Source organism: Curcuma longa, chromosome 3, assembly GCF_044706935.1.
Source record: "Curcuma longa cultivar G26 ecotype Majalengka, Jawa Barat chromosome 3, ITB_CL_G26_1.1, whole genome shotgun sequence".
Lineage (NCBI taxonomy): Eukaryota > Viridiplantae > Streptophyta > Magnoliopsida > Zingiberales > Zingiberaceae > Curcuma > Curcuma longa.
The window spans coordinates 1039624-1053548 of record NC_133863.1 but is presented as its reverse complement, the minus strand read 5'-3'; the positions used below and the strand labels follow the sequence as shown (position 1 = coordinate 1053548).

At 43.2% G+C, this 13925-nt stretch overlaps 4 protein-coding genes across 5 annotated transcripts; 3 read left to right on the top strand and 1 right to left on the bottom strand.

Annotated features, from left to right (window-relative positions):
* Positions 1-266: 266 nt before the first annotated feature.
* Positions 267-2984, top strand: LOC141822715 (CSC1-like protein At4g35870). Its single transcript, XM_074710050.1, has one exon. It carries the CDS (start codon positions 398-400, stop codon positions 2804-2806), a length of 2409 nt encoding a protein of 802 aa, XP_074566151.1. The 5' UTR covers positions 267-397; the 3' UTR covers positions 2807-2984.
* Positions 2985-3723: 739 nt separating this feature from the next.
* LOC141824966 (uncharacterized) lies at positions 3724-6037 on the top strand. Of its 2 annotated transcripts, XR_012601469.1 has the most exons (3): positions 3724-4082; positions 4153-5232; positions 5736-6037. XR_012601469.1 is itself a non-coding variant. In XM_074712316.1 (2 exons), exons 1-2 carry the CDS (start codon positions 3757-3759, stop codon positions 4805-4807), a joined length of 981 nt encoding a protein of 326 aa, XP_074568417.1. In that variant the 5' UTR covers positions 3724-3756; the 3' UTR covers positions 4808-5248. The 2 variants fall into 2 exon arrangements, 1 of the variants encoding a protein (XP_074568417.1); XM_074712316.1 differs by lacking the exon at positions 5736-6037 and having other exon boundaries at positions 4153-5248.
* A 747-nt stretch (positions 6038-6784) lies between these two features.
* LOC141825249 (putative cinnamyl alcohol dehydrogenase 6) lies at positions 6785-9973 on the top strand. The gene is made up of 6 exons (XM_074712634.1): positions 6785-6937; positions 7014-7127; positions 8585-8812; positions 8938-9223; positions 9294-9447; positions 9549-9973. Exons 1-6 carry the CDS (start codon positions 6843-6845, stop codon positions 9746-9748), a joined length of 1077 nt encoding a protein of 358 aa, XP_074568735.1. The 5' UTR covers positions 6785-6842; the 3' UTR covers positions 9749-9973.
* A 467-nt stretch (positions 9974-10440) lies between these two features.
* LOC141823168 (aquaporin PIP2-7-like) lies at positions 10441-11810 on the bottom strand. Its single transcript, XM_074710426.1, has 4 exons — positions 11451-11810; positions 11088-11383; positions 10855-10995; positions 10441-10773 (listed from the first exon to the last, which is right to left on the bottom strand). Exons 1-4 carry the CDS (start codon positions 11740-11742, stop codon positions 10654-10656), a joined length of 849 nt encoding a protein of 282 aa, XP_074566527.1. The 5' UTR covers positions 11743-11810; the 3' UTR covers positions 10441-10653.
* Between the last annotated feature and the right edge of the window lie 2115 nt (positions 11811-13925).

The following is a 13925-nucleotide window of genomic DNA, read 5'->3' as shown; positions in this document are numbered from 1 at the left end:
AAAAAATGTAATTAAAATAATTTAAGAAGGAACTGAAAGAGTAAAAAAAAAAGTATAAGAAGAATGTGGAACATTTCACAAGATAAATATAAATAGAATGATAATTCTCCCTTTTTGTAGGCTTTATCATGTGAATTATTTGTATTATATTCGATATTTGTATACATAGAATGATAATTTGTGAAATAAGAAGGATAAAAATATAATATTTTCCTTTTAATAAAATAGTGCGACCAAAATCAAAACTTCTCGAATAATAACACCGCAAAGGCGCAAACGTGGAATTTTCCCTTCCGAATCCGTTCCTTCGTCTTTCTCGAAGAACTAGGGTTCGTTGGGCCTCTTCTTCTTCTTCCTCCTCCTCCTCCTCGTCTATGAGAGGCAAGGACAACGGTCGATGAGCCTCTTATCGATTCCTCCGTCCATGGCCGCTCAATCTCCGTCGCCGGATCCAGACTTCCCCTTCCGGGCGTGGTACGGCAACATCCAGTACCTCCTCAACATCTCCGCCGCCGGAGCCGCCTCCTGCGTCCTCCTCTTCCTCCTCGTTAAGCTCCGATACGACCACCGCCGCTTCCCTGGCCCCTCCGCCCTAGCCGCAAAGCTGCTCGCCGTCTACCACGCCACCCCAGCCCAAATCGCCCTCCACTGCGGTGCCGACGCTGCCCAGTTCCTCATCGTCGAGCGCGCCAGCTTCTTCGTCCTCCTCGCCGTCTCCCTCATCGCTCTCGTCGCCACCTTTCCCCTCAACCTCTCTGGCTCCGTCCCGCTCGCCGACCCTTTCGCCCGAACGACCATCTCCCACATCCACGCCGGCTCCCCGATCCTATGGCTTCACTTCCTCCTCGCCATCATTATCGTTGCTGTTTCCCACTTCGGCATCTCGCGGATGGAGGATGACCTGCGTATTACCAGATTCCGTGATGGCAACGGCAACCCTAGCGATCCCAATTCGAGCTCTATAGCAATCTTCACCATGATGGTGCAGGGTATTCCCAGATCCCTAGCTTCCAACAAGGCGCCGCTCGAAGAGTACCTCCAGCACCGGTATCCCGGTAAGGTGTACCGTGTGGTTGTGCCCTTTGATCTATGCACCCTAGAGTACCTCACATCAAGGTGGACCAAGCTCCAGAATGAGATTTCATGGCTGGAAGCTCGCATGGACTCCCGATCACTGTTGAACGAAGATGATGATGGCAATGAAAACAGCCAGATCCACGAGCAACCGTTGTTGAGGAAGGCAAAAGAATTGTGGGCAACTCTAGCTGTGAAATTGGGCTTCACGGAGGAAGAGCGATTGAGAAAGCTGCATAATTTGAAGTTGGTGCTGCAGAACAAACTTTTGGATTACAAGGAAGGAAGGGCGCAAGGTTCTGGAATTGGATTTGTGGTCTTTAAGGACGTGTACACCGCCAATAAGGCTGTGAGGGACTTGAGATCGGAGCGGTCGAAGAGATCCATTGGACAGTTTGTCTCTGTGATGGAGCTTCAGTTGGGGCGGAGCCGGTGGAGAGTTGAGAGGGCTCCTCCTGCTGTTGACATCTACTGGAACCATTTGGGCTTGAGCAAACTCTCATTGCGATTGAGGAAGGTTGCTGTGAATACCTGCCTACTCCTAATGCTTCTCTTTTTCAGTTCACCTCTTGCCGTCATCAATGCAATGAGCAGTGCTGCGAGGATTATTAATGCAGAGGCTGTCGATCAAGCCCATACATGGTTAACTTGGCTTGAGGGGTCGAGCTGGTTTGGAGCTTTAATTCTTCAGTTCTTGCCAAACGTTCTCATATTTGTAAGTTTGTATATAGTAATTCCATCAGCACTTTCATATCTTTCCAAGTTTGAATGCCACCTCACTGTCTCCGGGGAGCAGAGATCCGCAATGCTAAAGATGGTTTGCTTCTTCTTGGTAAATCTCATTCTCTTGCGTGCTATGGTGGAGTCCTCACTCGAGAATGCAATCCTTCGAATGGGAAGGTGTTACTTGGATGGGGAAGATTGCAAACAAATCGAACAATATATAAGTGCTTCATTTCTCTCGAGGTCATGCCTCGACACCCTTGCATTTCTCATCACAAGTACCTTCCTGGGAATTTCCTTCGATTTATTAGCTCCAGTGCCTTGGATGAAGAACATTCTTAAGAAGTTTCGGAAGAATGACATGGTTCAACTAGTTCCGGAACAAATTGTGGAGAACACAGTAGAGCAGAACGATGAAGTGGGTAATTTGCGGATGCCTCTTGTTTCTGAGAGGGAAGGTAGTTTGGATTTGCATGATCTTGAGGTGCATGATCTTTCTGTGTACCCAATAAACAGGAGCTTCCACACACCAAAGCAGACATTTGATTTTGCACAATACTATGCTTTTAATCTCACAATTTTTGCACTCACCATGATCTATTCCTTGTTCGCTCCACTTGTGGTTCCTGTAGGTGCAATCTACTTTGGCTACCGGTACATGGTGGACAAGTATAATTTCTTATTTGTATACAGAGCCCGTGGCTTCCCTGCCGGTAACGATGGAAAGCTAATGGACAGGGTCTTGTGCATTATGCATTTTTGCGTGGTCTTGTTCCTTCTATCGATGCTATTTTTCTTCTCCATCCGTGGTGACTCTACAAAGCTGCAAGCCATCCTTACTTTAGGGTTGTTGTTCGTCTACAAAATGCTCCCGTCAAGAAGTGATGCGGTCCGGCCATCTTTATTGGAAGGGATTCAGACAGTCGATAGCTTTGTAGATGGTCCAACTGATTATGAGGTTTTCTCAAACATCGACTTCAATTGGGATACTTATGAATCACAGTCATAGGACTTGAGTTGTAAGTTCATTTTTCTTAATGTACAGTTGGTTATATCGTGCGTTTGGTTCTAATATAACTACGATTGTAGCTCGAGCATTCTTTTCAGAGTATGTACTTCTCCTGGATGAATTCTGTTGTTTATGCTCAATTTGTCATAGATCAATTTTATTCTGGTGATTCGCTGTTTCTGTTGTCGTTATGTTTGTGGTTTTATTTGTAATGCTTCATCTCATTTGGAATCTCTGTAATGCTTCAGACCATGTGGAGTTTCTGTAATGAATGCTTGCAATGTCAGGACAACAACATTCGAACAATGGGAAGATTTCTATTTGCTACTTTGTTCATTGTATTTGTGCATTTTCTTTTTTGGTGGATCCCTGGATGCATTGTGGTTTTCTTTTTCTTTCTTTTCCTTGAAAAACTAGTTGCACGTATTTTCAATTTTCATGTTCATGTATATTGAGATTAGGAGAAGAAGGTAAAAGAAATGCGAGTTTCATTTGAGAATAGCTGAGTCTTTAGAATTATGGTGAAATCTTCTCTTTGCTCTTCTTCTTTGTGAGATGGGAGCTTCTCAATTTATTTAGTTCCTGGGGTGGGGTATGATTGAATTGACTATTACAAAACAGACGTAGATTTATTGAAATAAACAAGAATCGAATCTTGATAAAGTCGAGATAATACTTTTTAATATTATTCAATTATAATTTTTTGATTTACTTTCGAAATTATTAGGGTAATGATTTTCACTTTTATTGCTGAAGAATTGGCAGATGGGAGCTTCACAAGGGTTGATACGACTCCAGTTTTGTATATAGGCCAACCTGAACTTATGGACTTTTATCGGATCCGACCCGCTTAATAAACAGCACTTCATAGACCCAAACCCGTTTTAGCATCGCCAGTTTCATTCTTACGTGTTTGCCCTTCGTCGTTGAGAGGGAAGGTTCTCGATACGATGGCGATCTCACCCACCAAAGGCATCGCCGTTCCGGCTTCGCTCCTCCTCCTCCTCGGCGCCACCGCCTTCTTCCTCTTCCTACACCTCCCCTCCTTCTCCCCTTCATCCCCCTCCGTCTCCCTCTCTTGCCCTACAGGAACTGCCGCAGAGACCCCTAGACCTCCAGATCCGATCTCACCTACCCTCGCCGACGTCGCCTGGCTCAAATCGCAACTCGCCCTCAACTCCATCCAAGAACCTCCCACCTCTCCCGCCGCCTGGCACTCTCTCCGCAAGGGCATCAACCCTCGGACCCGTGCCCAGCAACTCGAAGACCTACGACGGTACGGATCCAACTTTCCCCTTCTCGATCCGCATTGTTTTCCAGATCTAACCGAGGTGAGTATCCTGCAGGTTCAAGGGCATCTCTCACTACGAGGGCGACGACGCCGACAACCACACCGCCCTGCCCTGCCCTGGGGAGCTCCTGGTGGAGGAGCATCACAGCAACTATGGCGAACCGTGGGCCGGAGGCCGCGACGTCTTTGAATTCCTTGCGACCGCGGCGGGGCTTGCGCCTTCCGACCAAGTGCTCGAGATCGGGTGCGGCACGCTCCGGGTCGGCCTCCACTTCATTCGATTCCTCGAAGCGGCTAGATTCCACTGCCTCGAGCGGGACGAGCTTTCCCTTATGGCTGCGCTCCGCTACGAGCTCCCTTCCCAGGGCCTCCTCCACAAGCGGCCTCTCATTCTCCGCGGAGAGGACATGGAGTTTGACCGTTTCGGAACCAACATTCTCTACGATCTCATCTACGCCAGCGCGGTGTTCCTCCACATGCCCGACGAGCTGGTCTGGACCGGGGTGCAGAGATTGTCAGAGCGGCTCAAGCCAGAAAAAGGTCGGATCTTTGTGTCGCACAACATCAAGTTCTGTTCGCGATTGGGGGGCGAAGAGTGCACCAAGAGACTAACGAGGTTAGGATTGGAGTATGTTGGAAAGCGCACACATGATAGCTTCTTGTTCAGCCACTATGAGATCTGGTTTGAGTTCCGAAAGATCAAAGCTTGATTGTTCATGGCTGCTGGATTTGATGGCATTGGTTGTCAGCCAGACAGTATAGTCATTTGCTATGAATACAGAGGAAGGCAATGGTGGCAAAGCACCCCGGAACCACATGAACTGGCTTTCGTCTTTCTTCTCTTTGCAACTACTGCAAAATTCACCAGTTCAGTCTCTTATTTTTGCCTTCTAGTGGGAATTCAATGATGTTGGACGTGCGCAACTGCAAGTTTACATCTTTCACAGTAGTTTTGGAGTCGCTATTAGTAGAATTGCTCTTTTGAGCGTCTCATTATCATCAGCATATAGCTTTCTTTGTTAGAGTCGAAGTGAATAGAACTTTAGTGGAACTTCTCTTTGAGCAAAGAGATGAAGCGTTGCCTGTGTTTTTCTCCCATTTAACTTCAAGCGCCTGGGAGTAGTTTGGCACTCGGGTATAATTGCACTCCATTCCTTGATCCTATTCAATTTCTACATTGCTTTCCATTGTGGTACATGAGCAATACTATTCTCTTGCATTGTTACTGAGTCTAGTTGTTGCTGAAATATGAGTTTTGGTAGAATTATTTATGAAACATTCCTAGAAAATTCTCTTGGAATAGGCAAAAAGTTGTGGATGCATATGCACATTTACTAACATTTGTTACAAGTTTTTGATTCCTAAAAAATATTGACTAGATTACTGTGGGTATATCAAGTTGATGGGTATATCGCATGTCAAATTATCAATTCTTTCTCATGATAACTCCTCTTATTGATCTTAGAATTCGTCAATATGTTTTTAGGTAAGAAACAGTTGATATGTTAAGAGTTTTTCCTTTCCTTGTGTATTATTGTATTTGTTGTCTTGCTCAGTCATCAATTCATCTAATTTGTAGTCAATCTTCTATTGTTTCGTTTGAATTGATCAATCTCTTTTGTATCTCTGAAATCTCAGATTGTCAGGCTTCAAGTGGAGGATATTCACCACCGTAGGAATGACAAGAGATCCATGATAGCCAAATGACTCCGGGTGTCAATGCACCATGTAAGTCAAGAGAAGCCAGTTTAAACTGTAATATAATGGCTAAAGGCAGCATCCGCAGCCAGCACGCCCACTAAAAAACATCATAGAATAATAGCAAGCAGCTGAATAGATCAGGGAAGGTGACATCTGATACACTATACGAGATAAGGTATATTAATATATGAAAACCCTAATTTGCAAGCTTTCCTGATTCAAAACAATAGAGTAGGAAGCTAGGTTACCTCTATGCCACTAAAATAGAGATGCTCCGTCAGTATAACTATTTCCTCTCACAAGATTGTTTGTTTTTAAATGAATTCTAAAGACTTCATTGACTAGTTTTAACTTAAAACACCAATTGATTATTGTCAACTCTCCTAAAGTTTGCATCTATTAACAAATCGCGTTGCACATGAAAAGGAAACGCATCGAGCACCGTTGATTTTCAAAGTCAGTTCAGTTCAGTTTAGTTCATACTAAGGTTGAATTCAAAGTCACTCCAAGCTTGTTCTCACATGAAAAGACTAAGATAAAGAAACCCACAAGTCAATTGTATATTTATTATTATTTGTAAATATCACTATTAAACATTGCCTAATTTCCGAACAATTGCTCATATTGTTATTATTATAATTATTTACTGGTACAGATGACTAATTTCCTAATAATTTCTCAGATTATAATAAAACAATGTGTGGAAAAGTGTTCATAATTATGTGGATGTGAATCAATACGTACATGATACACGTCTCGCCCAAAAGTGATTATTCCCTTTTAAAAACATTAAATCCACGTTTTTGTTAATGATTTTTTTTATGAAGAAGAAGAAGATTCGGAGAAATTAATTTGAACAATCGTTTAAAAATTTTGTTGAATTTTTATTGAAGGAAATAATTGGACAGTAATTTCCTTCTCATTTCCTGTTCTTTCTTTTAAATTAATGGCATGGCGTGAGCCTCGCTCTATTTAAGAGAGTGAGGTTGGCGAAGCATAGCAGGTGTTTGTGGAGTTGCTTTAGTGTTTTTTGAGAGCGAGAAGATGGCGGAAACGACGCCGAATCACACGCAGAGTGTGTCCGGGTGGGCGGCGAGGAACTCCTCCGGCGAGGTGACGCCGTTCGTCTTCAAGCGAAGGTGATGATGCCCAAATCTCTTGTGTTTTCTCGTCGAGGTCGGCGCGGTGTTCATGATCGATGTTTGGTGAGCGCAGGGAGAATGGGGCGGACGACGTGACGATCAAGGTGCTCTACTGCGGCATGTGCCACACCGATCTCCACTACATCCGCAACGATTGGGGCATCACCATGTACCCTGTGGTTCCTGGGTCTGTAACAATCTCTCTTCTCTTCTCTTTTTCTCTTCTCTATTGATTACAGTTCCTTGATTCTTTTAGCAAAGATTTAGAAATGATTCTCTATCAGATTAAACAGAGTAGTTTGAAATCGATCCCGCCCTCTTGTTAATGTTATGCATAGAACATTATGAACCAAGAGATCTGAATACTAAGTGTGTTGTACATCTCTGAAAATTAGCTGAGGTGAACCAAATGAATTCTTTATTGGAGGCGTAAGTGCCTAGGGTTTGAAGATTGCTCCAACTTCATGTGGTAGAATCTTCCACTATGTACTCATCGATCCAAATCCAGAGCCTTTGTAGTACAACATATCCTCCATAGCATACGCAAATGGTGAAAATCTTCATGTCCCCTGGTAGATCGACACAAACATAGAAAAACATATATATGTGAGAAATTTAGCAAAAAAATACAATGAAACAGAGAAATTGATGTCGACTCTCGATCCTTCCCTAGTTTCTCTCATCATCAAATATGAAAAACTTCACCTTTCCTTTCTAAAGAAAAATCCCTCTTTTATCCAATTTTTACCCGTCAATTTTATTTTATTTTATTATTCTCAACCTAATAGTAGTAAGGCCAACAGTGATATTAATCTTGACCAATGGTTTTGGTTTAACGGGAAAAGTGAAAAGATCATTAGCTCCTTTAGTAAAGTCTATTCAGAAACATGTCTTATTTTTTTGGAACTACTATATCTCACAGCTGCAAAGTGCAAACTGGTGTTTTGAAATTTAGAATGGAGGGCCCTTATTTTCTGATCAGGGTATATTAGATCTCAGATCCAATGAGGCATGATCAAACGGCTAAAAAGGGGTTCTCCATAGAAAATCTTATGGAGTTCCATAGGATTCATGTTCAGCTATTGTGGTCTGAAAATATCCTTTGAATCAATCAATTTGGTCTATTCAACCTGAGATTCAATGAACCAAGGAGATAGTTTGCCTCACTTCTGATCGCCTCTTAAAAAAATATATAACTAAATGGCACAGTATAGTTTAATACTTATTTGCAAGTAGGTGTGAATTGTGGCATAAGCAGAATGTTTGCTCTTGTCAAATTGAACAAACATATGGCTTGACTATCTTCCTAACTCAAGCAAACTGTATAATTCCTTGAACCAAGAGGGCAGTTTTGATCATGCCCAGTCTATTTCTTGAAACTTCGCTCAACTATGTTTAGTATAGCTTAATACTTTGAGGGCTTGGCTCACAGCGACAAAAGCTTTGAAGTTTACACAGTGAATCTCATTCACTTAGTAAACTCAGACATGATTCAGATTTTTTTGATGGCTTACTGTATGTTGTTGTATATATTCACATTCTACACTTACTGAACAAACATGTTGTTCAACTAATTGTGTTGTTACTTGCATTCCTTGAGAAAATTGTGCTTATCGAAAAGTAAACAAAGTTGGGATGATATAGGCATGAGATCACTGGCATAATCACCAAGGTCGGAGACAATGTAAGCAATTTCAAGGTTGGTGATAGAGTCGGAGTGGGATGCCTGGCTGCCTCATGCCTCAAGTGTGATTTGTGCAAGAACTCAGAGGAGAACTACTGTGAACAGCTTCAGTTCACTTACAATGGCATCTTCTGGGATGGCAGCATCACCTATGGTGGCTACTCCAAAATGCTCGTCGCTGACAAAAGGTAAAACAGCAAGGTGTATCATGACCACATCAACATCTCAATGAATTAGCACCAGTACTTAACCTTATGCTGTATGATCTTAATGTTCAAAGACCATAATTTTCTTGTGTATATATTATGTTCAGGTATGTTGTACATGTGCCGGAGAGTCTCCCCTTGGACAAGGCAGCTCCCCTTTTGTGTGCAGGGATCACCGTATTTGGGCCCATGAAGCAGCACAACATGCTGCAAGCAGGGAAGAAGCTCGGCGTTGTCGGCTTGGGAGGGCTTGGCCACATCGCAATCAAGTTCGCAAAGGCCTTCGGGCTTCATGTGACAGTAATTAGCACATCTCCTTCCAAGGAGAAAGAAGCCAAGGAGCGTCTTGGCGCTGACAATTTCGTTATCAGCACTGACCCAAAACAAATGCAGGTACATGTTCAGTTTAAGATCTTCCTCAAAATTTTCATTGAATGGTCCTAATTTAACATCTTGTCATTAGGCAAATGTGAGAAGCTTAGATTACATAATCGACACGGTATCTGCCGTGCATTCTCTCGGCCCAATTCTTGAATTGCTCAAGATCAAGGGGACTCTGGCCATTGTTGGAGCTCCTGACAAGCCAATGGAGCTTCCGTCTTTCCCTCTAATCTTCGGTGAGTTGAAAATAAAATAATCTTATTTAGAAAAGTAGTAAATGCATGTTACCATTCTTTCTGATAAACAAACTAAACTTTTGTTACTTGAGCTTTTGTAGGTAAGAGGACAGTGAGTGGAAGCATAATTGGAAGTATCAAGGAGACGCAGGAGATGTTGGATCTGTGCGGAAAATACAACATCACTTGTGAGATTGAACTCGTGACACCTGACTATATCAACAAGGCATTAGATAGGCTTGCGAAGAACGATGTTCGCTACAGATTTGTGCTTGATGTTGCTTCAGAGTCCAAACTCTGATGGTCGATCACCATCAGTTGCTGAAATTAAGCTCTCCAGCCTCTTTCTTGTCCACCAATTTCGCCATTGTGTCTGTAGTAAGTTTTCCCTCATAGTAGCATGAAAGAAAGGCCTACTGTCTTTTCTTTTAAGACTTGTTTCAAATATATTTTTATGGCCTGAGGGCATAAATTCCTAGTTTGAATGTTCTTATCAATTAGATTATTACTGCAGTTTGAATTAAAATTTGCTCTTCCAAAGTCTTTTAGCACATGTTGAGAGACAGTTGTATTCCTTCTTTTTTTTTCCCTTCTTGTCAGGCAGCATCACATGAATAGCTGGTTCACGTAAGTTCCGTTCTAAGAAAAATCCAAATCCAGGACCACGTCAATAATTCAGCAAACGGTAGCTTTCCTTGATGCCTATTGCTGTGGCCGGTGGTATGGAATTATGGATGGATTCCACGGACCAGAAAAAATATTATAACCATAAAAAAATCCACATTGAATTCGGCAACAGCCTCAGATAATATGCTAATTTTAATGTCCAGGTTCGAATTGGACAGACATTCAACCTTATCGCATCATTTCTATTGGAAAAAACAATAGAAATGCTGCAAACCAACTCCTCCAACCAAACTTTAACCATTTCTTTGATACACCTACTCGATGACATGAAACCGAGCAATCATGGAAATGGATTGAAGAACAGTCTTTGTTAAAGAGGAGAAAAGGAAGATTTAATTATATTAATCATAAGGAGCTCCACCACTAAGTTCAATTAAACAGTGACACACAAATTTGACAGGAGGAAAAGGAGGAGAAGAAAAGCAACAGAGGAACATACGTTTCTTTCTCTCTAAGGAACATACAATCATGCATCATCAACAACATAAACACCGAAATTATGAGACCAGAAATGAAGACTTAGTTGGTGGGGTTGCTTCTGAAGGATCCCAGGGCCTTGGCGGCCGCCGCCCGGAGGATTAACTGGTGGTAGATCGCCGCCGCCGCAGCTCCGAGGATTGGGCCTACCCAGAAGATCCACTGCGTCCACCAAGAAGATATGAAACAGGGTCAGGAAGCAAATCTAGTCGAGAAATGGTTTGAGCTGGTGGAATTATGTACCTGGTCATCCCACGCCTTGTCCTGGTTGTAGATGACGGCGGGGCCCAGGCTCCGAGCGGGGTTGATGCCGGTGCCGGTGATGGGAATGGTAGCGAGGTGGACCATGAAGACGGCGAACCCAATGGGGAGCGGCGCCAACACCTGCAAGCAAAATCGATTTTTTTTTCTTGAGATAAGACGAGAAGGATGGGATTTTGTTGATGTGGAGCTGAAAAGATGGGATTTTGACGTACGGGGACGTGGGAGTCGCGGGCGTTGCGCTTGGGGTCGGTGGCGGAGAAGACGGTGTAGACGAGGACGAAGGTGCCGATGATCTCGGCGCCGAGGGCGGTGCCCCTGGAGTAGCCGGAGCTGACCTCGTTCGCCCCGCCGCCCAGTGAGTTGTACGGGTGCTTCATGATCCCCTTCACGATGCCGGCGCCGACGATGGCGCCCAAGCACTGCGCCACCATGTACGCCACCGCCCGTAGCAGCGACACCTTCCGCGCCAGGAACAACCCGAAAGTCACCGCCGGGTTTATGTGGCCTCCTACATAATTAAACCACCATCAAGTCTTCGTTTCAAAGCTTGAAAGCAAGGAAAATCAAATAGTAACCTGAGATGCCGGCGGTGCAGTAGACGAGGATGAAGATCATGCCGCCGAAGGCCCAGGCGATGCCGAGTAGGCCAACACCGTTGCATTGGTCGACGCTGTTCTGTTCCTTGTGGCCGATGACGGTGGCGATGGTGACGTAGAGGAAAAGGAGGGTGGCGACGAACTCAGCGATGAGGGCGCGGTAGAAGGACCAGAGGCGGAGCTCGCCCAGGTCAAACAGCGGCGCGGGCGGCGGGTCCGTGTAGTCTTTCGCATGCGCATGCTCCACCTCCTCGCTAACCTCCTTCGACATGATTGCTCTCTTCCCCTTCCTCCCTTCTTTGCTTCCGCTTCCTGGCTGTTCTGCTCTGCGTATGTGGCTGCGCAGTGCGCTCTTAAATGGATGATGCTGTGGCTGAAGCTCAACTTGACAGTGAAAAATAAAATAAAATAAAATAATATATATATATATATATATATAATTTTTCAAAAAAACAAAAGTTTCACGTGAACGGTTCGGCCTTCAATTGTCGTTCCAAGTCGAACCAGATAAGGCTATTGGATATGTGGGATGGAGACGAAGCTGTATGGTGGTCCTGGTGGGTCCCGCTGACAGCCAGACCTTGCATGCGTCGTCGTCATCTCTTTTACTCCGGCGACACCCCAGCTCTTCCTATCTTTTCAATTTCAAATTCGGTTCGGCTCAGCTTTCTTATGCGTTGTTTGTTTACTTTTTCCCCTTATTTTTTACCAACTCATTTGAGCCATTCAGATTCGATCGAACGGTGGGACGCCGATTTGACTGCCCCGTAGGATTTAGATTTTAGACCGTGTGCATCGAGCTCCGTGTCAAAGAAAAGAAGCGACGCGCTGGTCGCCTCCAAACAGCCAACACGCTGTCGCCGTACAATTAGAACATTAGCGAGACGTGCGCTGCCCAGGATGACACGTGTCTCGCTTTCGTTGGTTTGGAGGCCCGTCTCTGTCTCTTTCCCACCGTCGGAGCGGACTGCCAGGGTCGGCAATCAGGCTGCGGCGTCATGGACACAGAACATTAAATTAATCAACAGCTTTCGATCCTGATTAGGGACCCACTTCCCTTTAATTCTTCGTGTGCCTTGGGGAACCTCCATCGGTGCGACGCTGTCGCGACGAAAACAAGCGATGCGATCTAGCAAAACGGAATAATGCACTGCGTGTTCCTCGCTTTGTCCGTTAGCGATTCAATATGCGGGTGCCAGCACCGATCGGCGAGTACCTCGCCATCTGCTGAGTCGGATACTCGGATCTCGCACGAAACTGCCAACAAAATCCGCCGTCCATCGTCAACAGTAATTTTTAGAAACAACCAACAAATTCTACCACGTGTAACGTTGTGGATAAGAATTTTTTGTGGAATATTTATATAGTAATACTACAAATTAAAAATGAATTATTTGGATTTGCACTCCCATTAGATAAGATTTCGGAGATAAATTAAACGGCCTAATTGGAAATCGAATTAAATTAAAGGTACAAATGGGAGGTAGAAATATTCCAATTAATGACTTGAAATCGATGTAAGCCAATAGAAGACCATTAATCATTGTTTTCTTAAGTTAAATGATTCATTAATTGTACTTTTTCTTGATTTTTAAAAAATAAGATAAGCGCTGAAATGTGAGGTTAGTGCCATGTGTATGAAAATGAAAGCTCAGTGACGACAAAACCAAGCTGTATGTGCCACTGGAAAATATGCTGTGTATCATTTTAATTAGGTGATGACTGATGAACAAAGTGAACGTCTGATGTGACTCGATTTGATTTCTGAGAACTCTGCTGAAGTACTTTGAAATGCCAAAAATTAATGGTAATGATGAACAATTCTGTTAATCAAACCACTCTTCTCTGCTTCATTCATTCATTGTATTCTAACTCTGCTGGCATTGACAGAGTTGTTTAAGAGATAGACAGTGCTTTAATATAATTTGTATGCAAATTTGACTTTAATACTCTAATTTTTTAACAATGATCTGAAAACTCTAATTGGATCTTAGATTTGCATTGGAAGGGCATTATTACCCGTGACAATATCGTTGCTATCATTAGAATTGAAATTTTTGTTTTATTTATTTAGACATATATAATAGATGAGAATAATTAGGTTAGCAGTGAAATTGATAGGAACGGAATAGTCCATACAATGCAATAATTGAGAGCACGTTTCCTATATCAAGGATAGAGATGTTATAAATGATCGATAAGGACTTAAATGTCTTTAGTCTTGTATGATCTCATCCGGTCCTACCGACTAATCTTATATATTTAGTTCTATCGATTCACCTGACCTAACTAAACTTATTTGATGGCACACACTCAATTTGCTAGGTCCATTTGATGCCCTCAATCCATCAGCTCACATCTTTCATAATGTATCACTCATTTTTTTTTAAATCAATATATTCAATTTAATTAGCCAATTCTAATGAATTTATTAATAAAAAATATTTTAATTTA

Excerpts from the sequence above, each read along its gene's own strand:
- LOC141822715 (XM_074710050.1), top strand. The coding sequence starts at position 398 with ATGAGCCTCTTATCGATTCCTCCGTCCATGGCCGCTCAATCTCCGTCG.
- LOC141824966 (XM_074712316.1), top strand. The coding sequence starts at position 3,757 with ATGGCGATCTCACCCACCAAAGGCATCGCCGTTCCGGCTTCGCTCCTC. Across the intron at positions 4,083-4,152 it reads CAACTCGAAGACCTACGACG|GTTCAAGGGCATCTCTCACT; the intron begins GTACGGATCCAA and ends AGTATCCTGCAG.
- LOC141825249 (XM_074712634.1), top strand. The coding sequence starts at position 6,843 with ATGGCGGAAACGACGCCGAATCACACGCAGAGTGTGTCCGGGTGGGCG. Across the intron at positions 8,813-8,937 it reads ATGCTCGTCGCTGACAAAAG|GTATGTTGTACATGTGCCGG; the intron begins GTAAAACAGCAA and ends TATTATGTTCAG. Across the intron at positions 9,224-9,293 it reads CTGACCCAAAACAAATGCAG|GCAAATGTGAGAAGCTTAGA; the intron begins GTACATGTTCAG and ends TCTTGTCATTAG.
- LOC141823168 (XM_074710426.1), bottom strand. The coding sequence starts at position 11,742 with ATGTCGAAGGAGGTTAGCGAGGAGGTGGAGCATGCGCATGCGAAAGAC. Across the intron at positions 11,384-11,450 it reads CTGCACCGCCGGCATCTCAG|GAGGCCACATAAACCCGGCG; the intron begins GTTACTATTTGA and ends TTAATTATGTAG. Across the intron at positions 10,996-11,087 it reads CCCGCGACTCCCACGTCCCC|GTGTTGGCGCCGCTCCCCAT; the intron begins GTACGTCAAAAT and ends TTTTGCTTGCAG.